This window comes from Neoarius graeffei, chromosome 4, assembly GCF_027579695.1.
Source record: "Neoarius graeffei isolate fNeoGra1 chromosome 4, fNeoGra1.pri, whole genome shotgun sequence".
NCBI lineage: Eukaryota > Metazoa > Chordata > Actinopteri > Siluriformes > Ariidae > Neoarius > Neoarius graeffei.
This window is the reverse complement of record NC_083572.1, coordinates 104,387,696-104,414,499: the sequence shown is the minus strand read 5'-3', so window position 1 is coordinate 104,414,499 and position 26,804 is coordinate 104,387,696. Positions and strand designations below refer to the sequence as shown.

General features: G+C 42.3%; 2 protein-coding genes across 2 annotated transcripts; both read left to right on the top strand.

Annotated features, from left to right (window-relative positions):
• Window positions 1-1,452: 1,452 nt before the first annotated feature.
• Window positions 1,453-8,398, top strand: LOC132884648 (CMRF35-like molecule 6). Its single transcript, XM_060918486.1, has 6 exons — window positions 1,453-1,558; window positions 2,418-2,762; window positions 3,067-3,193; window positions 3,449-3,585; window positions 4,331-4,441; window positions 8,349-8,398. The coding sequence occupies exons 1-6, from the start codon at window positions 1,453-1,455 to the stop codon at window positions 8,396-8,398; spliced, it is 876 nt and encodes a 291-aa protein (XP_060774469.1).
• Window positions 8,399-19,265: 10,867 nt separating this feature from the next.
• LOC132884647 (polymeric immunoglobulin receptor-like) lies at window positions 19,266-23,612 on the top strand. Its single transcript, XM_060918485.1, has 5 exons — window positions 19,266-19,635; window positions 20,491-20,835; window positions 22,350-22,455; window positions 22,627-22,745; window positions 23,215-23,612. Exons 1-5 carry the CDS (start codon window positions 19,296-19,298, stop codon window positions 23,610-23,612), a joined length of 1,308 nt encoding a protein of 435 aa, XP_060774468.1. The 5' UTR covers window positions 19,266-19,295.
• The last annotated feature ends 3,192 nt before the right edge of the window (window positions 23,613-26,804 follow it).

Below are 26,804 nucleotides of genomic sequence, written 5' to 3'. Positions count from 1 at the left end.
CCATGCTTCCCACACTTAAACATAAGGCACAAATATTTTAATACTTTATTACACTTTTGTTAAGTATATCTTGATCAAAAGTTTAAGTATAAGCTTAATATACTTAGACTTTTCAATATACTTTTCAGTATAAGCCATGTATACTTATGTATAACTTTATTAAGTATATCTCTGATAAGTAAACTGAAAGCATACTCTCTTATTTTTAGTTTAAAAGAAGTATACGAGAAGCACACTTGAATAAATATATTTTTTGTAAGGGTCATTAAGCAGGCACATAAACACATTATATGCAGAGTGTCCAGGCTAGGATCTCTATAAACATGTCATTTGTATGAGTGAATTAGTGAATATTTGGATACAAATCTGGATATTTAGAGCATTGAACAGATACAGGGACAGAAAGTGTCATTGTGTTACACCCCTAGTGTTCACAGACACACAGCGGTGTTGTTATGCAGGAAACTGATCTAAGAACTGCAGATGATGTGAATATGTGATTATGTGTTTTCCCAAAGCAGCACCAGACACTTCTACAATTCAGATAAAGTCCTGCTCTCTGATTATTAAAATTTTAATCATAGTGAATACTGTAGTGTTCAGTTTAAACTGTATCTTTCTTCCTCTGTGTCGCACCTTGTGGTCTAGAGGGCAGTCGAGGCCTTCTGGCAGTAGATCAGTACACACTGACATGGAGTAATAAATATCCTCAGTAAAGTTAACACTGGAGCACTGAGAGGAAAAATCACTCACATGGAGAAATACGCTCACATGCAGAACGGTAATATTAAACACTCGGACACTTTCATATGATTGTTTACATACAAAAAGTCATAAGAATCTCATTTTGTGTCACTAATATGAAAGCATTTGTATTGTGCTGATGTAATTCACACATATATTTCAGACACAAACTTGCTGTGCAGCTCTTTCTCTCAAGGCTACAAGAGGAAGTGGGCGAAACAACACTTTCTGGTTAAGACACAGATGAAGACAGAACATTTACAGAGCAGGACAGAGACAGTAACAGTGTGTAACAGAACAGGAGCTTTAATATCTTTCTGAAGTGGAGTTGGTGTGGTGATCTGCGAGTGTGAACTCAGGATGAAGATCCTCCTCATCTTCACCCTCTGCCTGATCTCAGGTAAAGAAACACACTTCAAAATAATCCTCACTATCAGCAGCAGTGTTACAGGAAGGAAGGTTTTGCTCAGATGGATGTTTGCTGTTTTGTTAGATGGAGGAGCCTCCAAGGAAGTAACAGGATATTCAGGAGGAGGAGTCCTTATCAAGTGCAAGTATGATACAGAATACACACAAAACCCAAAATATTTCTGTAAGGGTTCATCTCCAGGCTGTTCTGACCAAATAAAGACAGGAAATAAAAGCGAGTGGGTAAATTCAGGAAGATTCTCACTGTTTGATGACACCAAATCAGCAGAGTTCAGGGTGATGATCAGAGAGCTCACTGTACAGGACACTGGGACGTACCACTGTGGAGTTGATAGACCTGCACAGTTCGACATTTATACAGCTGTGGAACTGAAGGTAAAGGAAGGTGAGTCTCCCACCACTGCCTTCTGTTTATCTCCCCAAAACTTCAGTGTCATTAACAAACAAATAACCGGCTAATCATACTTTATTAACATAAAAACTTTATTATTTATAACATCACTTCATTTGGTTTCTGATTGCCCTGTACTGCTCAGTTTGCCTGCTGTTTCACTCCTGCCTTTTTATGACCATGAGTTTTCTGATTTCAATTGTCTAACTGTGACCTGAACTTTAAGAAATTTTCATACAAATTGAATCATGTGCATCGTCAGGAATTTGCCAGAGAGACATCATCTTGAAAGAAAAATATATTATTAAAACTTGAATTCCAGTTTAAAATTGTAATAGTTATTTCCAGTTTTAATGAATTGTGCATGATTTGAACTTGTTTTGAACAGGGGACTTGGTCTCTAGAGAAGTGAGAGCAGATGCAGGGGGAGGAATCAACATCAAGTGCAGATATGAGGATGAATATAAAGACAAACCAAAATCTTTCTGTAAAAACGGAGCTGATCAGTGGTGTTTTAATCAAATAACAACAAAACTAAACAGTGAATGGTCACATGATGGCAGATTCTCAGTTCATGACAGCAGAAGTGCAGGATTCTTCAGTGTGTTTATCAGAGAGCTGATTACGGAGGACACTGGAACATATTCGTGTGCTGTTGTTGTGTCTGATGAAATAGAGACCTACACTGTAGTGAAGCTGAATGTAGCAGAAGGTGAGCAGCTATAATTATGGATTTTATCAGAAGAAACATGTTGTGATTATATTTTTATGTAAATTTACTGTATGCGTGTTGTTAATCAGAGCTAATACACACATACACATATAAACTGATCTGATTGGTTGTGATTTGCAGATCTGTCCTATGAGAAGTCCATCAGTGAGACTGTTCATGTAGGAGGAGATTTGAACATCAGCTGTAAATACCCAGAATCCCTCAGGAGTGACCCCAAGTTTCTCTGCAAGAAGACGCTGCAACAAGCTGCTTGTTTTTATAAAGAATCTGTTAAAGAAAGTAGAAAGTATGTAAATGAGGGGAAATTCTCCCTGTATGATGATGGAGCAAAAGAAATCTTCAATGTCAGTATTAGAAATGTGACTGAGCAGGACTCTGGTGAATACTGGTGTGGAGCTGAAGGAGTCGGGACATCTGATCATGGATACAAGGTTTATTTCACACAGATCAACCTGAGAGCTACTGGTGAGTTTGGAGAGACATGCAGACACATTATATTAACTATTCTGACACTACAGAGTCAGTGCACATCCTAACCAAGACTAACTTACAATATAACGATAATATAATGATAATTATAGTACAAAAATATTGTTGCTTCAGTACTCTTCCTGTGATTTATCAGATGTACAAAGAGCAGTCAGTATTTCGGAAGTTCCACACATACAAAATGTACACTGTATAGTGTTGCATCTGCACTGCTATCAGTCATATACTAGATTTACTCACTTTCTCATTCATTATCTAACTAAACTTTTCACTGCTTTAGATCCACGTGTCCCAGTTTCAACCCTGAAGCCAAAACAACCTTCATCATCATCATCTTCATCACCACCACCACCACCATCATCATCATCACCACCACCACCACCATCTTCATCACCACCACCATCGTCGTCATCATCATCTTCATCACCACCACAATCATCTTCATCACCATCATTGTCATCGTCATCATCATCTTCATCACCACCATCATCTTCTTCTTCTTCATCTTCATCACAATCACCCTCATCATCATCATCACCATCATCATCATCATCATCTGAGCCTACAGCAGCTTCTCCTCCACCAGGTTCTGCTCAGATCCCCATCACCCCCATAGTCTAACTCCATGACTTTGATGAATCTGATCCCTTATGATGGATCAGCATGTTTGTTAAATTGACTGTTTCTCTTCCAGGATTTCCAGCTTCCACTGTGATCCCTGTGTTTATAATTCTGCTGCTGTTTCTGATTGGAATCTCATTCGTCTTTGTGATTGTACAAAGATGCCGCAAGATGCGAGGTACCCACATACAAGCACAACACATTCTCAAATGTTTAACACATTCAGTTTAGTGTAACTGGTTCATGGTACAGCAGGTCCTATTGCTGCATCACAGTTTCAGTGTCCCGCATTCAATCCTGAGCTTGGGTTACTCTTTTGAATATCCCACTAAATAAAAACATGCTGGTAGGTGGGTATGTGATGCCCTGTAATGGACTAATGTAAAGCATTTACTGGAAATGAATGATTCATAACTGATTCTAAAATATAACGAAATCCAAAATTAAAAAGAAGATCATTTAGAACAATTGCTGATGACTTGGCTGCTGTTTTCAGCAGGTAGAGCTGCAACTGGCAGGAGTTTTATCGAAAGCTCAGGAAATGACCAAGAGGTAATTGTGTGTGTGTGTGTGTGTGTGTGTGTGTGTGTGTGTGTGTGTGACCAACACTTATTGTATTTTGCACAAAAAAGTGTGAAATTTTAAATTTTTTGTTTCTCTTTGCCCTCATGTTCCGCTTGCTGTCTGTGAGTATGAGGAGATTAAAGACACTGGACGACTTTCTGCATCAGACGCTGGAACTTTCACAGATTTTTCTTCTGCACAACTACCAACAATCTCCTCTGATCCTCAAACTATTTATACAAACACAGAGATACCCACAAGCTCCTGTGATTCTCTTGTTTATTCTACTGTTCAACTACCCACAATCCCCTGTGATCAGGACATCTACTCCACAGCTCAGTTACCCACATGTGTCTCAGCGGAGAAATCTCCTGAAAGTCTGAATTACGCAACAGTGAGATTTCACACCAAGGCCACCAGCTCTAATGATGGAGTTCCTCTGATTATCTTCAAGAAGGAAGAGCTCTCATGTGACTCTGCTTCAGTCAATCATGTTACTTCATGTGGCTAGTTTCTCATCATTCAGGATCTTTTGCTTTCTTCAGGGGTGGAACGGTGGTGTAGTGGTTAGCACTGTTTCCTCACAGCAAGAAGGTTCTGGGTTCAAGCCCAGTGGCCAACAGAGGCCTTTCTGTGTGGAGTTTGCATGTTCTCCCTGTGTCTGTGTGTTTGCTCCGGTTTCCCCTACATGCAGGTTTGGCTAATTGATGGTTGTAGGTGTGAGTATGAATTGTTGTCTTGTCTCTGTGTGTCAGCCCTGTGATGATCTGGTGACTTGTCCAGGGTCTTCCCTGCCTCTTGCCCACAGTCAGCTGGGATAGGCTCCAGCTTGCCTGCAACCCTGCACAGGATAAGCTGTTACAAACAGGATGGATGGATGCTTTCTTCAGATATTTTTTCTTCTTCAACAAAATATATGAAGCCCAAATGGGTCACTCGATAGGTGATGAGGTCATGTCAGGTTGCTGGAAATCTACAGGCCATGTTTGAAGTAAAGATCAGTACATTGTTCTGTTGCTTAAAGTGCACCTGACAGCAAAATTATGTTCTAAAATAGGTTTCTGTAATAAAACTACAAACACCACTGATCACTTTCATGATAGAACTAACCACCAACAGAACAAAACTCTTTGTGCGCAGCTGCATCAATCTGGCCAAGCACCAAGCCGCTGTCAGTGGCCGCCATATTTGCCGTGATGTCACATGCAGAACGACTGCTCGGCCTTCTATGCAGCTATGGCTGACGAAACAGAGCGATTTTCTGGTCAGTCTTCAGAAACTGAGGCCCTTTTTGAGGTTGACACTGGACATGTCGGATTACATGAAGACGAAGCAGTGGGTGGCATTTTTCCTTATCGTTTTGAGCCGTATCTGGACGATTTGCCTGCAGAAGGCGAGATTTCCGACTCGGACAGACAACGACGACGGAACTGATGCAGATGACGTCGTGATCCCAGCTGACATCGGGAGGCTCCAAAGCACTGAATGGTAATATAATAATAATAATAGATCTAGTCCTCGGGGGGGCATGAAGGATGAGGGAGGAAAGCGCGGGGGAGGAAGGCGATTAGGCAGGGAATGACCCCTTGCCCGGTCTACGCCACCCCACACACACACACACACACACACACACACACACACACACACACACACACACACAGGGTCTTGACGTGGACTGGTGCATAAATCCAGGCCTCTCCCCTATTACTGTAACCAAGCATCTAAAAACTTACCTAGGATATAGATGTACTGTGTAGTACAGAGTTTATGACTGAGTGATTGAACATTTATTATAATAATAATAAATTTGTAACACAAGTAGCAAGTCAGTATTATTCTGTATTATTCTGCAACAATTTCCTGGTTGCCATTGACAGTGGGATTGGTGAGGTACGGTACACATCCCGGCTGCCGCCTGAGCGGGATTTGTTTACCTTACACATCCTGCCATCAATGGCAACGTGATAATGATTAGGTCATTTCACTTGTTTGTGTTAATCACTTCCTGTTAAACAGAGTTAGTATGTTGAATACTCTCAAGATTTCTCTCAAGAGACAATACTGTGAAATCTCCATGCAAGTAGTCAGATTGCCCATATCTTATACGACAGCATCCTATTTGTATGCATTGGATTGGTTTTCATTGATAGAATTACCAAAAAATCGCCTTAGGTTTGCATACAAACCCTTCGATTCACGTCAAATTTGAAGATTGAAGATTTGAAGATTCAGTAATTTGCGAACTATTGTGTTATTATGAATATTCATAATACGAAATGTTATTTTTCATTGAAAAATAGGCCGTATCTTAGGTGGTAAATGATAACAGGATAAAATACTTCTATCATATAAAATTGACAAACAGTGACAATATTACCGCACTGATTTCCTTTTAAAAAAATATGCTCTCTTGAAAGTTCATGGTCCTTTAGATTTGGGACGTTTTCTCATATTTTTATTTGATAAGAATAAAAACTTCTATGAACTGATGAAATTCAATTGCATGTTAGGCCTATAAGCTCCAGCCAACACGGTATTGCAGCGGAACTGTGGCAGAACTTTGAATCATGAACAAATTCACCTATTGCTATTATTTAGTAGGAAAGATCTGATTACAAGATGGAGATCTACACCGAAAAATCATCAATCAACAGCTAATCAAACAAGTGTCACAAGTCTGTCAGAGGCCCACCTGTCATTGGGAGTCCACATGTCCCGTGTCTGGCGCACTTGTTTTGCCCACTCTTCGTGTCTGATGGGATCCTTGGGAAAGGTATACAGACTATACCTGGCTTCCCTGGTGTTGGAGCAAAACCCAGCCACACAGCGAGCAGGCATATTCACCAAAATCCACAAGTCAGACGCAAAAATATTCACTTGCAAAAGCACTGGTGAACAACGAGAAGCTGAGAAAATGTCTGTCAGTGGTTCTGCATGTGACGTCATATCCGCCTTCTTCCTTGGCCGTGGGTTGGCTCGCCGTGATATCGATTTATCTGCGTGGCGGGCCATTCAAAACGATGTTACTTACTATTCTGTCGCACCGATGTGTGAAGTAAATCTGTCATTTTATTCAACTCAATATGACGGAAATTAACAAATTAACATGTTTTTTGGTGTCAGGTGCACTTTAAATTGGCTGAACTTGTCATGATCACCATGGACAATTCCTCTCCAAACCACCAGAGGTCAACCTTCCTTTATTTTTGAATTCTTCTTTTGATGTTTACTCCACTTCCTTCCTTGATTGTGCATATGTGTTTTGTTTCACCTAATTTGTTACCCTTATTTAAGGCCTGTGTTTTCTGTCCTCTAATGAAATATTGGGTTTTTCCTCAATGTCGAGGATCTTTCCTTGGTAGGACATGTCCTTCAAGTCAGAGCGTTCAGAGGCGAGGCAAGACTCCTTCCTAACAATCAGAGAATACATAACTGTAACAGTGAAGTGAGTGTGCAGGTGTGTGTCTTCTTCCTCTGTTGAGTTACTGGCAGCTTGCAATCTTAGTGCATTACCCCCCCAAGTGCAGGACTGAGGTTTGAATACGTTTGGGAATATGAATGCTTGAAAAAGAAAGAAAAAGTTAGTTTAATTGTAATTAAGAACTCGAAACATTCTTAGAAATATGAAAACAGCTTTAGTCGTGGATTGTGTTCCAGGTTCTAAACTGCAGTCTATTTCATATCAACCCACATTTTGCCAATTTAGCTAAATCCACCAGGTTTTTTTTCCTGCATTCCAAAAGTATGCACCCCCACAGTATAAACACCCCCCCCCCCCCCCCGACGTTTTCCTGTCAATCTTTGACTTCAATTTAGGTTTATGTCCCCTGTATTCAGTCGTGATGGGGTAGATCATTGAAAAGGCCCCACCTTATTGGTGTGCAGAGAATTGTGGGTGATTTTAAGAATGCCGAGGATCTGCACATACATCCTTGAAAATTTCTCTGAAATAAGGATACAGTCCTTGGTAGAAATTGAAGGATCCTAGACATTGGATCAGTCTTTAGATGGGATTTGATGAAGTAGCATCCTTGAAATGCAGCCTTTAAAGGATGTGTCCTTGATTTTGAGAAACTCTGATTGGGTTTGTTTTGTTATTGTTACTGTGTGTTGTATTTTTTGCACGATGGGTCACATTTATGTTCCATGTTCACTTCCTTTGCCTTGGCTCGCCTCAGTCTCGGCTCTTGTGACAGTTTTCTGAGATTTTGTGAGTTTTAACCAGTTTTTCTTTGTTTCCGAGATTTATTATTATTATTATTATTATTATTATTATTATTATTAAAGAGTTCTGCACCTCCACTTCCACTTTGTGACAGGAATGGGTTTTTTAAAGATATTTCTTCCCAGTTGGTGTTTCCCCTCTGTGGTGTTGAGTTCCTGTGGGCCAGACTGAGGAGGACAGTGCTGATAATGAGCTCGTGTGATTCTGCTCCTCAGACCCCGACTAGGGTTTTCTCCACAGTCACACAGCATATTGGGCCTGCTCCCATTTTATTAATCACAAGCTACTGCCTGCCACTCTGATTGCAAGTGACCTCACAACATCAGTGGTCCAGTTATTTCCATGGTTTTCTTTAGTTTATGAAATTGAAATACTGATCCATAGCTGTGTGATATGCTGAGATTGGGGGCTGGCTGTAGTGGCCTAAAGCAAAACGTGTCAGTTTAGGAAAAAAATAGTGAAATTAGTGCACTGCGCTGAAAGCATCTGGTATTGTCTTCTCTAATACTTACAGATTGTAGTATTTTTTTTATTTGTTTGTACTAATTTATTGAGCAACTGATTCTGGCACGTTTGCTTCATCAGTTAAAGGAGCACATAATGGAATTGGGGTGTTTATAATGTTGCTTTTCACAACTTTTTATTTGCTAAATGATGTAAAGTTATCTCTGTATTAATTAGGCTCTGTTGTGTTTTGAGGCTATTGCCAGGATGTTAAACAATAAAATAACTGAAACTTTCTGGAGTCCGTTTTTAGTCCATGACTTAGTGAACCAGTATCAGGATGGATTTATTGACAGACACTTCAACACACATCTGTGAGTCGCTCTGGATAAGGGGGTCTCCTGGATGCTGTACATGTAATGATTTTTTTGTATTTTGATTTGTATGGTGTTTTTAAATATAGACATAGAAATTTAGATTTAAATCCTGACTGAATAAGTCAGAGGAGAAAGTGTTGAGGAAAAAAAAAGTCCTGAAATCCCATTAACATTTTTTTTCACTTTATTTTTTAAACCACATAAACACTGGGACTTGTTGAGAATATTCAGTTTTATATCTCTGACAGTACATGATTACATCCATCAGCAAACCTGAGTTCTCTGTGGGCCTTGTAACTGTCACATGAAAATATGTCTGTGAAGGTTCTCAGTCATCCAGGTCATCGTAAACCGTCGGTGCTAAAGAAGGCAGCTGGACTTGCTTGAAATCCTGGAAGATGTTTCACAGAAGATTGCTCTCTGGTGGTGGGTTTCCACGCATGGGTGGCGCTGCTCTGCTGCGACCCGGGCCACCTCGTGCTACTGCTTTAGCGTTTTAAGTGTTTTTGTTGTTATTTGTGGGGTCTTTTTTAACTTTTTAACCATTTTTCTTTATCCAACACGGTGCTTGATTGTGCAAAACAATGTTGCTTTTATTAAGAGGACTGTTTGTGGCTTTTATCGTCCAGCTTATATCATGCCGCCCCTCGCCAGAAGGGGCTGGTGCTATGCCGACTGTGCTGCTGAGTTACACCCGGGACCAGCTCCTGCTTCTCTGTACCAGGTCCACACCGGCCCCTCAGCTACCGTGTGAACTGCTGGCTCGATGCCTGGAGAGAGGCTGCAGGAGATGGATGTGGAAGAGGGGGAAATGTGGCAGAGTACGACAGAGACTACGGAGAAGAGCTAATAGACCACCACTGCCGTCCATGCTTCTCTGTAACGTCCGCTCCCTGAAGAACAAGGTTGAGGAGCTCAGAGCCAACACCAGGTTTCTCCATGAGTACCGGGAATCATGCCTGCTTGTGTTCACTGAGAGGTGGCTGCAGGAGGACGTGCCCGACTCCCTAGTTTCCCTGGATGGCTTCTCGTTGGTGCGCTCTGATACGAACGACAACTCCGGCAAGAGCAAAGGTGGCGGCACCTGTGTCTACATCAACAACCTGTGGTGCTCGCAGTTCACCATGAGAGAGTCGGTCTGTGATCCCGACATTGAACTGGTATGTTTAAGCCTGAGACCCTTCTACCTGCCACGTGAATTTGGGAATATTTTACTTTGTACTGCATATATCCCGCCTGGGGGTAGTGCTGCTAAGGCAGCTAATATCATAGCAGACTGTGTTCACAGACAACTGAAACGCACCCCTGAAGCACCATGTTTTATTCTAGGCGATTTTAATCATTGTAAACTTGAGGCTACTTTACCTGGGTTCAGCCAATATGTTAACTGTAATACCAGAGGAAAAAACACATTGGATAAATGTTATGGAAATATCAAAAAATGCCTATACTGCTAAGGTTAAACCTCCTTTACGGTCCTCTGATCACAACGCTGTCCATTTAATCCCTACTTACAAGTCCCTGCTTAAAAGCAACAAACCACAAGTTAAAACTGTTTCTATATGGAACAATGATAGTGTAGAAACTCTGAAAAGCTGCTTCTCTTGCACCAACTGGGACCTCTTTCATAGTCTGGAACTAGAAGAGGCCACAGATACTATCACTGATTTATATTTTCTGTAAAGATAATGTGTTAACTCAAAAATCTATCACTATGTACCCAAATAATAAATCTTATATCTCCAAGGAGATTAAAGAGTGCATAGTACAGAGGAAAGTAGCATTTAAGAATGGGGACTTACTAAGCATGAAAAACACGCAGAAGGAACTTAATCACAAACTAAGGACTGCTAGGAGGAAGGAGAGGGAGAAATTTGAATCTCATTGCTCAGGTATGAATACTAAAAAACTATGGGACTCTATGAAAACCATGACAAACATGACTCCAGCTAAGAGATGTATCAGTGTGTTAAATAAGGAGGAAAAGGCTAATGAGCTGAATAACTTTTTTTTGCCGATTTGACTCAAGAGACTTCTCATATGAGAAGAAAATAGCTATGGATGGTGTACCTGAATCAGGCCCTGGAGTAATCATTATTGACCAGCATGCTGTGGAGAGACGTTTTTCATGCATCTGCTCCAGAAAGGCCTCTGGTCCAGATGGCATCTCTGGGCGCCTACTGATGTCCTGTAGGAAAGAACTGGCAGAAGCCTGGTGTCCCATCTTCCAGAAATCACTAGACACTCATTCTGTTCCCTCTATCTGGAAAAGTTCTGTTATCATTCCTGTGTCTAAAAAAGCAAGCTGTAAAGAGAATAATGACTACCGTCCTGTTGCACTGACTTCGTTGGTAATGAAGTGTTTTGAGAAAATAATGATCAATTTCTTGAAGACAGAAGTTAGTGGTTTTGTAGATCCCTTTCAGTTTGCTTACAAGTGCAACAGAAGCACTGAAGATGCCATTTTAGCTGTGACCCACCTTATCAATAAGCACTCGGAGGATTCTAGCTCATTTGCACGTCTTTTACTGGTTGATTTTAGTTCAGCTTTTAATACGTTGCAGCCACATCTTTTAATTAGCAGATTAAATGATTTTGATGTTCATCCTTTTGTTATTTAATGGTACTTTTCATTTTTAACAAATCGCAGACAGCGGGTCAGTGTTAATGGAACTTTATCTGAAACTAAAACTCTGAGCACAGGTGCACCACAGGGATGCGTGAGTTCACCGGTTCTGTTCACTCTGTACAGAGATGCGTGTAGAAGTTCTTATACAAACAATCACATCATTAAGTTCTCAGACGACACTGCAATTTTATCACTGTTGAAAAAGAATCATGATATATCTGACTACTTTCTGGAAATTCAGAGGTTTGTTGAGTGGTGCGATAATAACCACCTCATTCTGAATGTGAATAAGACGGAAGAAATGGTGTTCGACCCTCGAGGAGTGGGTGACCACAGGCCCGTGGTCATCCACAATCAAGCCATTGCCCAGGTGCAGTCATACAAATATCTGGGTGTCTTTATTGACAGCGCACTCACCTGGAGCACACACGTCGACAGCCTCTGTTGCAGACTACAGCAACGGTTGCATTTTCTTCATCGTCTGAGAATTCATGGTGTTGATCAAAGATTTATGTTGATTTTTTATAAGGCAGTCTTAGAAAGTCTGATCAGGTATAGTATCACAGCTTGGTTTGGTAACCTCTCTGTGCAGCTAAAGAACAAACTGCTTTGGCTAATTCATGCTGCTGGAAAAATTATTGGTGTTAAAGAGCATTTCTCCATTCAGAGTATTTATGAGCAGGCCACTCTACAACAAGCAAATAAGATTATCTGCGATCCATCACACATCATGCATGGCGAGTATGAGCTGCTACCATCTGGTAGAAGGTTTAGAGTTCCTCACTGCAGACTGAACGGATTTAAAAACTCGTTTGTTCCTCTGTCAATTAATCTGGTAAACAAGGTCAGATAAGACCAGAGCACAGATGACTTGTGATTGTTTGTTTTGCACAGGTTAGTATTTTTACTTATTAGAATTTTAGCATTTTATTACACCAATTAGGTGTTATTTATTAATTCTCTTATTTATTTATTTAAATTCACAATGTTTTTTGCACTTTTAGGCACCTTGTATGATATGGATGCGCATATCTATTGTATGTTTGTTAATGTGTTGTATTGTATGTTCTGTGTTGTGGCTGCAACATGGGCGAATAGCCCAGAACAAATTTCTCACTTTGTGAGACAATAAAGTTAATCTTGAATCTTGAACCTCTCAGCTGAAAGGCTTCTTCATTTCTGTCTGACTAGTGGGGAGTTCCAGGTATTTATCCTCTAGTGCAGGGGTGTCCAAACTGATCCATAAAGGGCCGTGTAGCTGCAGGTTTTCATTCCAGCCATGCAGCAGCACACCTGACTTGGCTCATTCAATCAGCTGAACTGTCTTCACACAGTCAAATACTTGCAGCCACACCCACCCTTGATTAAAGGGTGGGTGTGTCAGTTGATTGAATAAGCCAAATGAGGTGTGCTGCTGCATGGCTGGAATGAAAACCTGCAGCCACACGGCCCTTTATGGATCAGTTTAGACACCCCTGCTCTAGTGGACCAAAAGCAACCCTGAGGAGAGTCGTTGAGGTCACATGGGTCATTCAACCTCTCTCATCCTGTAGGTGTTCGGGTCACTGAAGGCCGGGTGTGAACGGTGATAGCAGCCTAGAGGGTTGTTAAGTTGACTTGTGGGTCGTTGGCTCTCTCTGCCGTCATGAGAGTCATTGAATTCAGCTGAGTCGTGGTGTGGATGTGTGTTCAGTTTCCTGGGAAGTGTGCCAAGGACTGCATTGTAGGTGGCTGATAAGTGATGTCTCAGACCACCTCGTCTGTTCAGTGATGGACATTCCAAGTTGAAAAAGATGGCTTCTTGAACTCCTCTTTCAAACCACCAGTCTTCTCTGACTAAAATGTGTACGTTGCAGTCCTGAAATGAGTGTCCTTTGTTATTGAGATGAAGATAGACTGCATAGTCCTGGCCTGAGGAACTCTCAGTCCAGTATGCAAGATTGTTATATACATACAGTTAGATTACAAAAGTCTGAGACCACATTGAAAATCTAGTTAAAAAAAACCTGAAAATAAAGTTTTAGAATTTTGAAAACTCTAAAACAAAAAAGTGCAAAATCTAATATTAACTTTTCATTATTCAAGATGCGGCACAATTTCTAGGTCACTATGCTGAAGGCTCCTTTAGATGGCAGTATTGATCCTCAAACTTGTAGAATTAACCTCTTTAAGCTGTATTTCTCTGGGTATCCCGGATTTAAACCAGAATTGTGAAATCCCCGACTCACAGCTTACTAAACACTTGATTGATTTTACAGTAGAATGTTGTTTTTTAATCAGCAACTAAAATAGCAAATGTATGAAGTTATGAGAGCGAGGAGTCCAAGTCTGGACCAGACAACAAAATCTTTTTGAGGGTTTAAAAGTGGATCAACTTTCATTTTATTTCAAACTCATTTTGGATTTTGGACATTACTGAGGTTTTTAAAAAAGCTACAAAAAATTGTGTGGCAGCGGGGGCGTGGTCAAGCGCTGGTCTGTAACCGGAGGGCGAAGTCAGGGAAGGTAAGTGGCAGAATCACTACACCTGATGTCAATTAACCTGTGTTTTGTGTGTCTTCCTAGTGATCGCGCCCTATATAAAGAGAGAGAGAGCAGAGGAAGTGAGCTCTCTCCCCAGCCAGACGACTGGTGTGCATGCATGCCTGAGTGAATTTGCATCTGAAAAGCTCAAAATAAACAAGTTATTGAACTTTATTCTGGCCTGCCGTCTTTCTGTGCTCCTCCCCCTCCTACGAACTGCTACAGTGGTGCCGAAACCCGGGACCAAGTACAGGAAAAGAACAGCCCCATGGAGTCCTCCCCCTTTGCAGACCTAGTCCACGCCCTCGCCACGGCCCAGCAGAGCCAGCACCAGGCACTAGTCACCCTCCGGAAGGAACAAGAGCACCGGTTCAAGGCCCTGGTGCTGGCGCAGCAGGAAGATCGTCAGGCGTTCCGGCACCTCCTCGCGTCTGCGGGTTCCACCATCTCCACCGCCGCGGGCCTTTCTTCCCTCACCCTAACTAAGATGGGCCCACACGATGACCCTGAGGCCTTCCTCACGCTCTTCGAGCAGGCAGCAGAGGCCTCGGGCTGGCCAGTGGAGCAGCGCGCCTCCTCCCCCTGCTAATGGGCGAGGCACAGCTGGCCGCGCTACAGCTCCCTGCCGACCGCCAGCTGGCCTACGCAGACCTTCGCCGGGCCGTCCTCCAGCAGGTGGGGCTCACCCCCGAACAACAGCGACAGCGCTTCTGCGCTCTGCGTCTGGAGGAAGTCGGCTGGCCGTCGCGTTTGGCCAGCAGCTTCGGGATGCCTCCTGACGGTGGTTGAGGGCTGACAAGCGCGACGCAGAGGGAATCATTGATCAGGTGGTACTGGAGCAGTTCATCGCCTGCCTACCAGAGTGAACTGCGGAGTGGGTCCAGTGCCACCGCCCAGCGTCGCTGGATCAGGCCATCGAGTTGGCAGAGGACCATTTGGTGGCTGTTCCAACGGCAGGACAGCGGACATCCTCTTCTTTCCTCTTTCTCCCCCTCTCTCCTCCTGTGTCTCGTCCTCGCCCTGCTCCCCCACCATGGAGGCGGGGGCCAGCCCCATCCCAGCCAGCCCGTCGCACCCGCAGTGCCCTCCCGTTTTTCCCTTCTGTGTCTGTCTCCCCCCCCCCCAGGTGAGTGAGCCCCAGAGTGCCGGTGCAGAGAGAAAGCCCGGGCTGGTTTGCTGGCGCTGCGGGGAGCCGGGCCACCTCTAACAGCAGTGCTCGGCAATGGAAGTGGGTGCGGTGGTTCGGATCCCCGACGCGCCAGGAGCCGCCCTCGATCGGGCTGAAGCGTTTCGCATACCGGTGAGTGTCCAAGGGGATACATATCAGGCGTTGGTGGACTTTGGCTGTAATCAGACCTCAATTCACCAAAGCCTGGTGCAAGATGAGGCATTGGGGGGAGCACAGGGGGTGAAGGTGTTGTGTGTGTGCACGGGGATGTTCAAAGCTACCCTTTAGTGTCGGTCCACATTTTTTTCTGAGGGGAAAAAATTTATAGTGAAGGTGGCGGTTCATCCTCGCCTTACCCACTCGATAATTTTGGGGACTGATTGGCTGGGATTCGGCGAGTTAATGAGTCATTTAGTGAAGAGTGGGTCCTGCCGTAGTTCAGCAGGGGGAGGTCCCGGTGTCGCATTGGCGGGAGCAGCCGTCACAGAGCCGTCTACGTCATCTCCGCGTCAGAGTGAGGAGCAGCCGGCTCCTCCTCCCTCTCTCGGGGAATCCCTTGGAGATTTCCCGTTTGAGCAGGCGCGAGACGAGATTCTGCGGCATGCGTTTGACCAAGTGAGAGTAATCGATGGTCAAACGCTCCAGCCAAACGCCACCCCGTCCTTCCCCTATTTTTCTATTATGAAGGAGTGATTATACAGAGTGATGCAGGACACTCAGACTAAAGAGCAGATCATGCAGCTTTTGATTCCAAAGAGCCGCCGGGAATTGGTATACATAGTTTGCACATGACGTCACAGAGTCGGGGATTCCTTAGTGGCGGCCATTTTGTGGGGCAAGCTTACTGTACGGGTCACTGAGCACACATTGTAATGCGTGAGTACAAAGTCTTCAAAAGAACCCAAGCAAGCTATTTAAAGCTAGCAATGGTGCACACCTGTTGTATTCATGCTGTCATAATAGGTCAGATGATGACGTCAAGCAGAGCTTTTATGGAATTCCCACTGTACGGGAGCACGAAGGCGAGCAAACAAAGAAACTCAGCATGCAAAGGAGAAATCTATGGCTTGCGCGAATCAACCGCAAGGATGATCAGCCTTCCAAACACAGCAAAGTCTGCTCCGATCATTTTATAAGTGGTAAGTTGTTTATTTAAACAATCAATTGTGTTTAAGTTTGTTTTTGGAAACCAAAACATCGTGTAAACAATCTCTAGAGAATGCCTAACTGGAACCGCTGAGTGTACGTTTACATTGTACACTGACATGGTACTGTAATACCACTAATGGATGTAAAATTTGTCTTAAATCAACTCGATATTATACACACACATATATTTATATGCAGTGTTGAGAACTCTAAAATTCCAATGTTTACATACCTTGGCTGTAATTAGGACACGACTGTCACTTGTTTTTATATGGTGGACTTCACGGACCCAGCCACAGACAAAATAATTTTATGACTCCAGCGACATGTATGCTTTGAGGTCATCAAGTGTGTAGGCACTTTTACTATTCACAAAATAGTTCACAATATCAGGGTACGATATGGATGGCAGCCCTACATAGTCACTTGAAAATGCATCTTTTGTCCACTTCGTAGGGGTCAATTCCCCCAATCAAGGCCAGTTTGGCTGCATACCGTTGTTGTGAGATGTCGTCTAATGTATTTATATACTTCTGTTTGCTTGATTTTGCCGACATTAATCTTTATTTTAGAAAACTGACTATATAACTTCATAAATTCGTCCGAGATAACGTAGCCGGTAATGGCGATGGTCCGTTTTGTTTGACCCACAAGATGGCAGTTGGAGGGCTTTCCCCGGAATGCCGTGACGTCAGTGAAAACTATGTATTCCAGGCGGCTCACTTTAATCCCATGGCTGGACACTTAGGGCAGGATAAGACACTAGCCCGAATAATGGCCCGGTTCTATTGGCCAGGGATTTGCGGCGATGTCTGTAGGTGGTGTACGGCGTGCAGTGAATGCCAGTTAGTAAATCCAGCGGCCATTCCAAAAGCGCCTCTGCGCCCTCTGCCATTAATCGAGACCCCGTTCGAAAGAATTGGGATGGATCTCGTCGGGCCATTAGATCAGTCAACACGAGGGTACCGCTTTATATTAGTTCTAGTGGACTATGCAACGCGATACCCGGAAGCGGTGCCTTTGCGCAATATCTTAGCATGCAGTATTGTGGAAGCGCTCTTCCGCATCGTCTCCCGAGTCGGAATCCCCAAAGAGATTCTGACTGACCAAGGCACCGCGTTTGTCACACACACTGAACGAACTGTATGGGTTATTAGGAATTACGCCGATCCGCACCAGCGTTTATCACCCACAAATGGACGGTTTAGTCAAAGGGTTCAATCACACCCTCAAGAATATAATTAAATAATTCGTAAGTGAGAGCGAGCGTCTGGCTGGGGAGAGAGCTCACTTCCTTGGCTCTCTCTCTCTTTATATAGGGCGCGGTCACTGGGAAGACGCACAAACACAGGTTAATTGACATCAGGTGAGGTGATTCTGCCACTTACCTACCCTGACTCCGCCCTCCGGTCACAGACCGGTGCTTGACCACGCCCCTGCTGCCACAAATAGATACAGAAACATGAAGTACGGCATCAAGATTGGGGTGAAAATTACAAAATGGAAGACAATTCCAGTTCAGTATTGAAATGAATCCACCACAGTGATGTTTACATGCAGCTTTATAACCTGTTAATCAGACTGATAACTCTGTTGGAATAAAGTACACAGATTGAGGCCGATCCTAATGAATAATTTGAGTAATAAGTAGAGTAAAACTTTTTAATAATCTAGTAGAAATCCATGTGCGTTTAATAATCGCACTGTTTTTCTCAGAAGAAAATAATTTAAATCTCATTCACAACACAAGCAGCAGATTAAAAAGGTGAACACATCAGACTCACATGCACTCATTATAGATACACTGACACTAAGCATCACTCTATGCATGTACATTACTTTGGATCAGCTTTCATGAAGCAGGCATATAAACACATTATATACAGAGTGTCCAGGCTAGGATCTCTATAAACATGTCATTTGTATGAGTGAATTAGTGAATATTTTCATGCAAATCTGGATATTTAGAGCATTGAACAGATACAGGGACAGAAAGTGTCATTGTGTTACACCCCTAGTGTTCACAGACACACAGCGGTGTTGTTATGCAGGAAACTGATCTAAGAACTGCAGATGATGTGAATGTGATTGTGTTTTCCCAAAGCAGCACCAGAAACTTCTACAATTCAGATAAAGTCCTGCTCTCTGATTGTTACAATTTTAACCATCCATAGTGAATACTGTAGTGTTCAGTTTAAACTGTATCTTTCTTCCTCTGTGTCGCACCTTGTGGTCTAGAGGGCAGTCGAGGCCTTCTGGCAGTAGATCAGTACACACTGACATGGAGTAATAAATATCCTCAGTAAAGTTAACACTGGAGCACTGAGAGGAAAAATAACTCACATGGAGAAATACGCTCACATGCAGAACGGTAATATTAAACACTCGGACACTTTCATATGATTGTTTACATACAAAAAGTAATAAGAGGCTTGTTTTTGTGTCACTAAAATGAAAGCATTTGTATTGTGCTGATGTAATTCACACATATATTTCAGACACAAACTTGCTGTGCAGCTCTTTCTCTCAAGGCTACAAGAGGAAGTGGGGGATGCAGCACTTTCTGGTTAAGACACAGATGAAGACAGAACATTTACAGAGCAGGACAGAGACAGTAACAGTGTGTAACAGAACAGGAGCTTTAATATCTTTCTGAAGTGGAGTTGGTGTGGTGATCTGCGAGTGTGAACTCAGGATGAAGATCCTCCTCATCTTCACCCTCTGCCTGATCTCCGGTAAAGAAACGCACTTCAAAATAATCCTCACTATCAGCAGCAGTGTTACAGGAAGGAAGGTTTTGCTCAGATGGATGTTTGGTGTTTTGTTAGATGGAGGAGCCTCCAAGAAAGTAACAGGATATTCAGGAGGAGGAGTCCTTATCAAGTGCAAGTATCATACAGAATACACACCAAACCCAAAATATTTCTGTAAGGGTTCATCTCCAGGCTGTTCTGACCAAATAAAGACAGGAAATAAAAACGAGTGGGTAAATTCAGGAAGATTCTCACTGTTTGATGACACCAAATCAGCAGAGTTCAGGGTGATGATCAGAGAGCTCACTGTACAGGACACTGGGACGTACTACTGTGGAGTTGATATACCTACATGGACAGACATTTATACAGCTGTGGAACTGAAGGTAAAGGAAGGTGAGTCTCCCACCACTGCCTTCTGTTTATCTCCCCAAAACTTCAGTGTCATTAACAAACAAAGTACCGGCTAATCATACTTTATTAACATAAAAACTTTATTATTTATAACATCACTTCATTTGGTTTCTGATTGCCCTGTACTGCTCAGTTTGCCTGCTGTTTCACTCCTGCCTTTTTATGACCATGAGTTTTCTGATTTCAATTGTCTAACTGTGACCTGAACTTTAAGAAATTTTCATACAAATTGAATCATGTGCATCGTCAGGAATTTGCCAGAGAGACATCATCTTGAAAGAAAAATATTTTATTAAAACTTGAATTCCATTATAAAATTGTAATAGTTATTTCCAGTTTTAATGAATTGCACCTGATTTGAACTTGTTTTGAACAGGGGACTTGGTCTCTAGAGAAGTGAGAGCAGATGCAGGGGGAGGAATCAACATCAAGTGCAGATATGAGGATGAATATAAAGACAAACCAAAATCTTTCTGTAAGAACGGAGCTGATCAGTGGTGTTTTAATCAAATAACAACAAAACTAAACAGTGAATGGTCACATGATGGCAGATTCTCAGTTCATGACAGCAGAAGTGCAGGATTCTTCAGTGTGTTTATCAGAGAGCTGATTACGGAGGACACTGGAACATATTCGTGTGCTGTTGTTGTGTCTGATGAAATAGAGACCTACACTGTAGTGAAGCTGAATGTTAGAGAAGGTGAGCAGCTATAATTATGGATTTTAGCAGAAGAAACATGTTGTGATTATATTTTTTATGTAAATTTACTGTATGCATGTTGTTAATCAGAGCTAATACACACATACACATATAAACTGATTGGTTGTGATTTGCAGATCTGTCCTATGAGAAGTCCATCAGTAAGACTGTTCATGTAGGAGGAGATTTGAACATCAGCTTTAAATACCCAGAATCCCTCAGGAGTGACCCCAAGTTTCTCTGCAAGTCGAGGCTGCAACAAGCTGCTTGTTTTTATAATGAATCTGTTAAAGAAAGTAGAAAGTTTGTAAATGAGGGGAAATTCTCCCTGTATGATGACGGAGCAAAACAGATCTTCACTGTCAGTATTAGAAATGTGACTGAGCAGGACTCTGGTGAATACTGGTGTGGAGCTGAAGGAGCCGGGACATCTGATCATGGATACAAGGTTTATTTCACACAGATCAACCTGAAAGCTACTGGTGAGTTTGGAGAGACATGCAGACACATTATATTAACTTTTCTGACACTACAGAGTCAGTGCACATCCTAACCAAGACTAACCTACGATATAACGATAATTAAATGATAATTATAGTACAAAAATATTGTTGCTTCAGTACTCTTCCTGTGGTTTATCAGATGTACAAACAGCAGTCACAGGGATGTGATTTGGGGCTGGTGAAATTATCTAAAAATTTTAGCCGGGGGTCTGGGGGCCATAGGCCCCCAGCTGGTCCAGGGCAGCGCCCTGGTGGGGGGACAAGGGGGGCGAAGCCCCCCGAAGCTCCTGGGTTCTGGGGTTTTCTGACTTAAAAATTGTACTAAAATGGCAAGCAAACACACAAGAAAAATCTTGTCATGATTAACAAATTCAAGCCAATTTAATGGTCAACATGCAACTCTGAGCCCCTATAGTAAATTCAATGATTCTTAACTGACAAAAAGCCAAAACATGAAACCTAAAAATGTCATTCTAAATTAAATCATCTGCATTAGAATAAATAGAAAATTGTATAAGGAAAAACAAAATTTATACTTTCAATTACTGTAGAGGTTGAACATACCTAAATGTGCCTTTTCAAACAAAACATGATGCAACATAAGAATTCATCCACAAGTCTTCAGGAACTCTCAAAGAAAAAAGATGCTAGCATCCATGTCCAGTTCCAGCATATCAGTCACTTTTTTCTGCAGTTACTACTCTAGCAATGTCAACTTCATATACATAACTCTATAGTGTTCACTCACCAAAGGATAATCCTAACTCCACAGTGTTCATTCACTTAAGGATATTCAGAACCCCAGTGTTCACTCACTTAAAGATATTCAAAACTACTGTGTTCACTCACTTAGGTTTCGTTTCTATCCCGGGCTCCAGCCCGACTTTGCACGCTCATAGCTCGGGCAGGGGAAGTCCCAGCATCCTCAAACTTGACAGCCAGAGACCTCTGCCGTCCCCACAAAGAACGAAATCGCTGAACAAATGTCTCACAGTCTTATGTCCAACATCTGTAGCAACCTCTTTCTCCAACCATTCCCAGCGGAACTTGTTTTTCACTATTCTGTCGATTTCTTTAACTCGATTTGCATCTTTATGCTCGATCACGGAGGCTGCCATCTTTCAACTCTTTGTTTGAAGCGAGCTTACGTATAGCTATCTAACAAGCGCGTTCATTGGTTGTTACAGAGCGATGGGCCAATCACGTACCTCGTTTCATCTCAATGACGGAATTACTGAAAGTCGGAATGAACAGGATACGAATGCGGATTTTTGAGTGAAAAATCAGAAAAAAAAATTTTGTTTTAATTTTGAGGTGAAAAAAGCAGAATTCCGCAAATTCGCGGAAAAATCACATCCCTGCAGTCAGTATTTCTGAAGTTCCACACATACAAAGTGTACACTGTATAGTATTGCATCTGCACTGCTATCAGCCATATACTAGATTTACTCACTTTCTCATTCATTATCTAACTAAACTTTTCACTTCTTTAGATTCACGTGTCCCAGTTTCAACCCTGAAGCCAAAACAACCATCATCACCATCATCATCATCATCATCATCATCATCACCACCACCATCATCATCATCACCACCATCATCATCACCACCATCATCATCATCATCACCACCATCATCATCATCATCTGAGCCTACAGCAGCTTCTCCTCCACCAGGTTCTGCTCAGATCCCCATCACCCCCATAGTCTAACTCCATGACTTTGATGAATCTGATCCCTTATGATGGATCAGCATGTTTGTTAAATTGACTGTTTCTCTTCCAGGATTTCCAGCTTCCACTGTGATCCCTGTGTTTATAATTCTGCTGCTGTTTCTGATTGGAATCTCATTCGTCTTTGTGATTGTACAAAGAAGACACAAGATGCGAGGTACCCACATACAAGCACAACACATTCTCAAATGTTGAACACATTCAGTTTAGTGTAACTGGTTCATGGTACAGCAGGTCCTATTGCTGCATCACAGTTTCAGTGTCCCGCATTCAATCCTGAGCTTGGGTTACTCTTTTGAATATCCCACTAAACAAAAACATGCTGGTAGGTGGATATGTGATGCCCTGTAATGGACTAATGTAAAGCATTTCCTGGAAATTAATGATTCATCACTGATTACAAAATCTAATGAAATCCAAAATTAAAAAGAAGATCATTTAGAACAATTGCTGATGACTTGGCTGCTGTTTTCAGCAGGTAGAGCTGCAACTGGCAGGAGTTTTATCGAAAGCTCAGGAAATGACCAAGAGGTAATTGCGTCTGTGTGAGACCAACACTTATTGTATTTTGCACAAAAAAGTGTGAAATTTAATATTTTTTGTTTCTCTTTGCTCTCATGTTCCGCTTGCTGTCTGTGAGTATGAGGAGATTAAAGACACTGGACGACTTTCTGCATCAAATGCTGGAACTTTCACAGATTTTTCTTCTGCACAACTACCAACAATCTCCTCTGATCCTCAATCTATTTATACAAACACAGAGATACCCACAAGCCCCTGTGATTCTCTTGTTTATTCTACTGTTCAACTACCCACAATCCCCTGTGATCAGGACATCTACTCCACAGTTCAGTTACCCACATGTGTCTCAGCGGAGAAATCTCCTGAAAGTCTGAATTGCGCAACAGTGAGATTTCACACCAAGGCCACCAGCTCTAATGATGGAGTTCCTCCGATTATCTTCAAGAAGGAAGAGCTCTCACGTGACTCTGCTTCAGTCAATCATGTTACTTCATGTGGCTAGTTTCTCATCATTCGGGATCTATTTCTTTCTTCAGGGGTGGCACGGTGGTGTAGTGGTTAGCACTGTTTCCTCACAGCAAGAAGGTTCTGGGTTCAAGCCCAGTTGCCAACAGAGGCCTTTCTGTGTGGAGTTTGCATGTTCTCCCTGTGTCTGTGTGTCTGCTCCAGTTTCCCCCACATGCAGGTTTGGCTAATTGATGGCTGTAAGTCTCATCTCATCTCATTATCTCTAGCCGCTTTATCCTGTTCTACAGGGTCGCAGGCAAGCTGGAGCCTATCCCAGCTGACTATGGGCGAAAGGCGGGGTACACCCTAGACAAGTCGCCAGGTCATCGCAGGACTATGGCTGTGAGTATGAATTGTTGTCTTGTCTCTGTGTGTCAGCCCTGTGATGATCTGGTGACTTGTCCAGGGTCTTCCCTGCCTCTTGCCCACAGTCAGCTGGGATAGGCTCCAGCGTGCCTGCAACCCTGCACAGGATAAGCTCATCTCATCTCATTATCTCTAGCCACTTTATCCTGTTCTACAGGGTCACAGGCAAGCTGGAGCCTATCCCAGCTGACTACGGGTGAAAGGCAGGGTACACCCTGGACAAGTCGCCAGGTCATCACAGGGCTGACACATAGACACAGACAACCATTCACACCTACAGTCAATTAAGACTCACCAGTTAACCTAACCTGCATGTCTTTGGACTGTGGGGGAAACCGGAGCACCCGGAGGAAACCCACGCGGACACGGGGAGAACATGCAAACTCCGCACAGAAAGGCCCTCGCCGGCCACGGGGCTCGAACCCGGACCTTCTTGCTGTGAGGCGACAGCGCTAACCACTATACCACCGTGCCACCCGCACAGGATAAGCTGTTACAGATAATGGATGGATGCTTTCTTCAGATATTTTTTCTTCTTCAACAAAATATATGAAACCCAAATGGGTCACTCGATAGGTGATGAGGTCATGTCAGGTAGCTGGAAATCTACAGGCCATGTTTGAAGTAAAGATCAGTACATTGTTCTGTTGCTTAAATTGGCCGGACTTGTCATGATCACCATGGACAATTCCTCTCCAAATCACCAGAGGTCAACCTTCCTTTATTTTTTTTATTCTTCTTTTGTTGTTTGCTCCACTTCCTTCCTTGATTGTGCATAAGTGTTTTGTGTCACCTAATTTGTTACCCTTATTTAAGGCCTGTGTTTTCTGTCATCTAATGAAATATTGGGTTTTTCCGCAATGTCGAGGATCTTTCCTTGGTAGGACATGGCCTTCCAAGTCAGAGCCGAGGCAACACTCCTTTCTAACAATCAGAGAATACATAAATGTAACAGTGAAGTGAGTGTGCAGGTGTGTGTCTTCTTCCTCTGTTGATTTATTGGCAGCTTGCAATCTTAGTGCAAGTGCAGGACTGAGGTTTGAATACTTTTGGGAATATGAATGCATGAAAAAGAAAAGAAAGAAAGAAAGAAAGAAAGAAAAAGTTAGTTTAATTGTAATTAAGAACTTGAGTCATTTTTAGAAATAAGAAAACAGCTTTAGTCGTGGATTGTGTCCCAGGTTCTAAACTGCAGTCTTTCATATCAACCCACATTTTGCCAATTTAGCTAAATCCACCAGTTTTCTTCCTGCATTCCAAAAGTATGCATCCCCACAGTATAAACACACCTCAGACCGATGTTTTCCTGTCAATCTTTGACTTCAATTTAGGTTTATGTCCCCTATATGCAGTCATGTTGGTGTAGGTCATTGAAAAGGCCCCACCTTGTTGGTGCGCAGAGGATTGTGGGTGATTTAAGAACGCCAAGGATCCACACCTGCGTCCTTGAAAATTTCTCTGAAATAAAGATACAGTCTTTGGTAGAAACTGAAGGATCCTAGACATTGGATCAGTCTTTAGATGGGATTTGATGAAGTAGCATCCTTGAAATGCAGCCTTTAAAGGATGTGTCCTTGATTTTGAGAAACTCTGATTGGGTTTGTTTTGTTATTGTTACTGTGTGTTGTATTTTTTGTACGATGGGTCACGTTTATGTTCCATGTTCACTTCCTTTGCCTTGGCTCGCCTCAGTCTCGGCTCTTGTGACAGTTTTCTGAGATTTTGTGAGTTTTTCCAGTTTTTCTTTGTTTCCCAGATTTATTATTATTATTAAAGAGTTCTGCACCTCCACTTCCACTTTGTGACAGGAATGGGTTTTTTAAAGATATTTCTTCCCAGTTGGTGTTTCCCCTCTATGGTATTGAGTTCCTGTGGGCCAGACTGAGGAGGACAGTGCTGATAATGAGCTCGTGTGATTCTGCTCCTCAGACCCCGACTAGGGTTTCCTCCACAGTCACACAGCATATTGGGCCTGCTCCCATTTTATTAATCACAAGCTACTGCCTGCCACTCTGATTGCAAGTGACCTCACAATATCAGTGGTCCAGTTATTTCCATGGTTTTCTTTAGTTTATGAAATTGAAATACTGATCCATAGCTGTGTGATATGCTGAGATTGGGGGCTGGCTGTAGTGGCCTAAAGCAAAACGTGTCAGTTTTGGAAAAGAAACAGTGAAATTAGTGCACTGCGCTGAAAGCATCTGGTATTGTGTTCTCTAATCCTTACAGATTGTAGTATTTTTATTTATTGATAATTTATTGAGCAAATTATTCTGGCAAGTTTGCTTAATCAGTTAAAGGAGCACATAATGGAATTGGGGCGTTTATAATGTTGCTTTTCACAATTTTTTATTTGCTAAATTATGTAAAGTTATCTCTGTATTAATTAGGCTCTGTTGTGTTTAGATGCTGTTATCAGTTATCTTAACAGCCTCAAAACACAACAGAGTTATTTTAAACATTAAAATAACTCTGAAAAGTTCTGGAGTCCGTTTTTAGTCCATGACTCAGTGAACCAGTATCAGGATGGATTTATTGACAGACACTTCAACACACATCTGTGAGTCGCTCTGGATAAGGGGGTCTCCTGGATGCTGTACATGTAATTAATTTTTTGTATTTTGATTTGTATGGTGTTTTTAACTATAGACATAGAAATTTAGATTTAAATCCCTACTGAATAAGTCAGAGGAGAAAGTGTTGAGGAAAAAAAGTTTTGAAATCCCTTTCTGTTTTTTTTTTCCATTTTACTTTTTAAACAACAAACACGGGGACTTGTTGAGAATATTCAGTTTTATCTGTCTGACAGTAAATCATTACA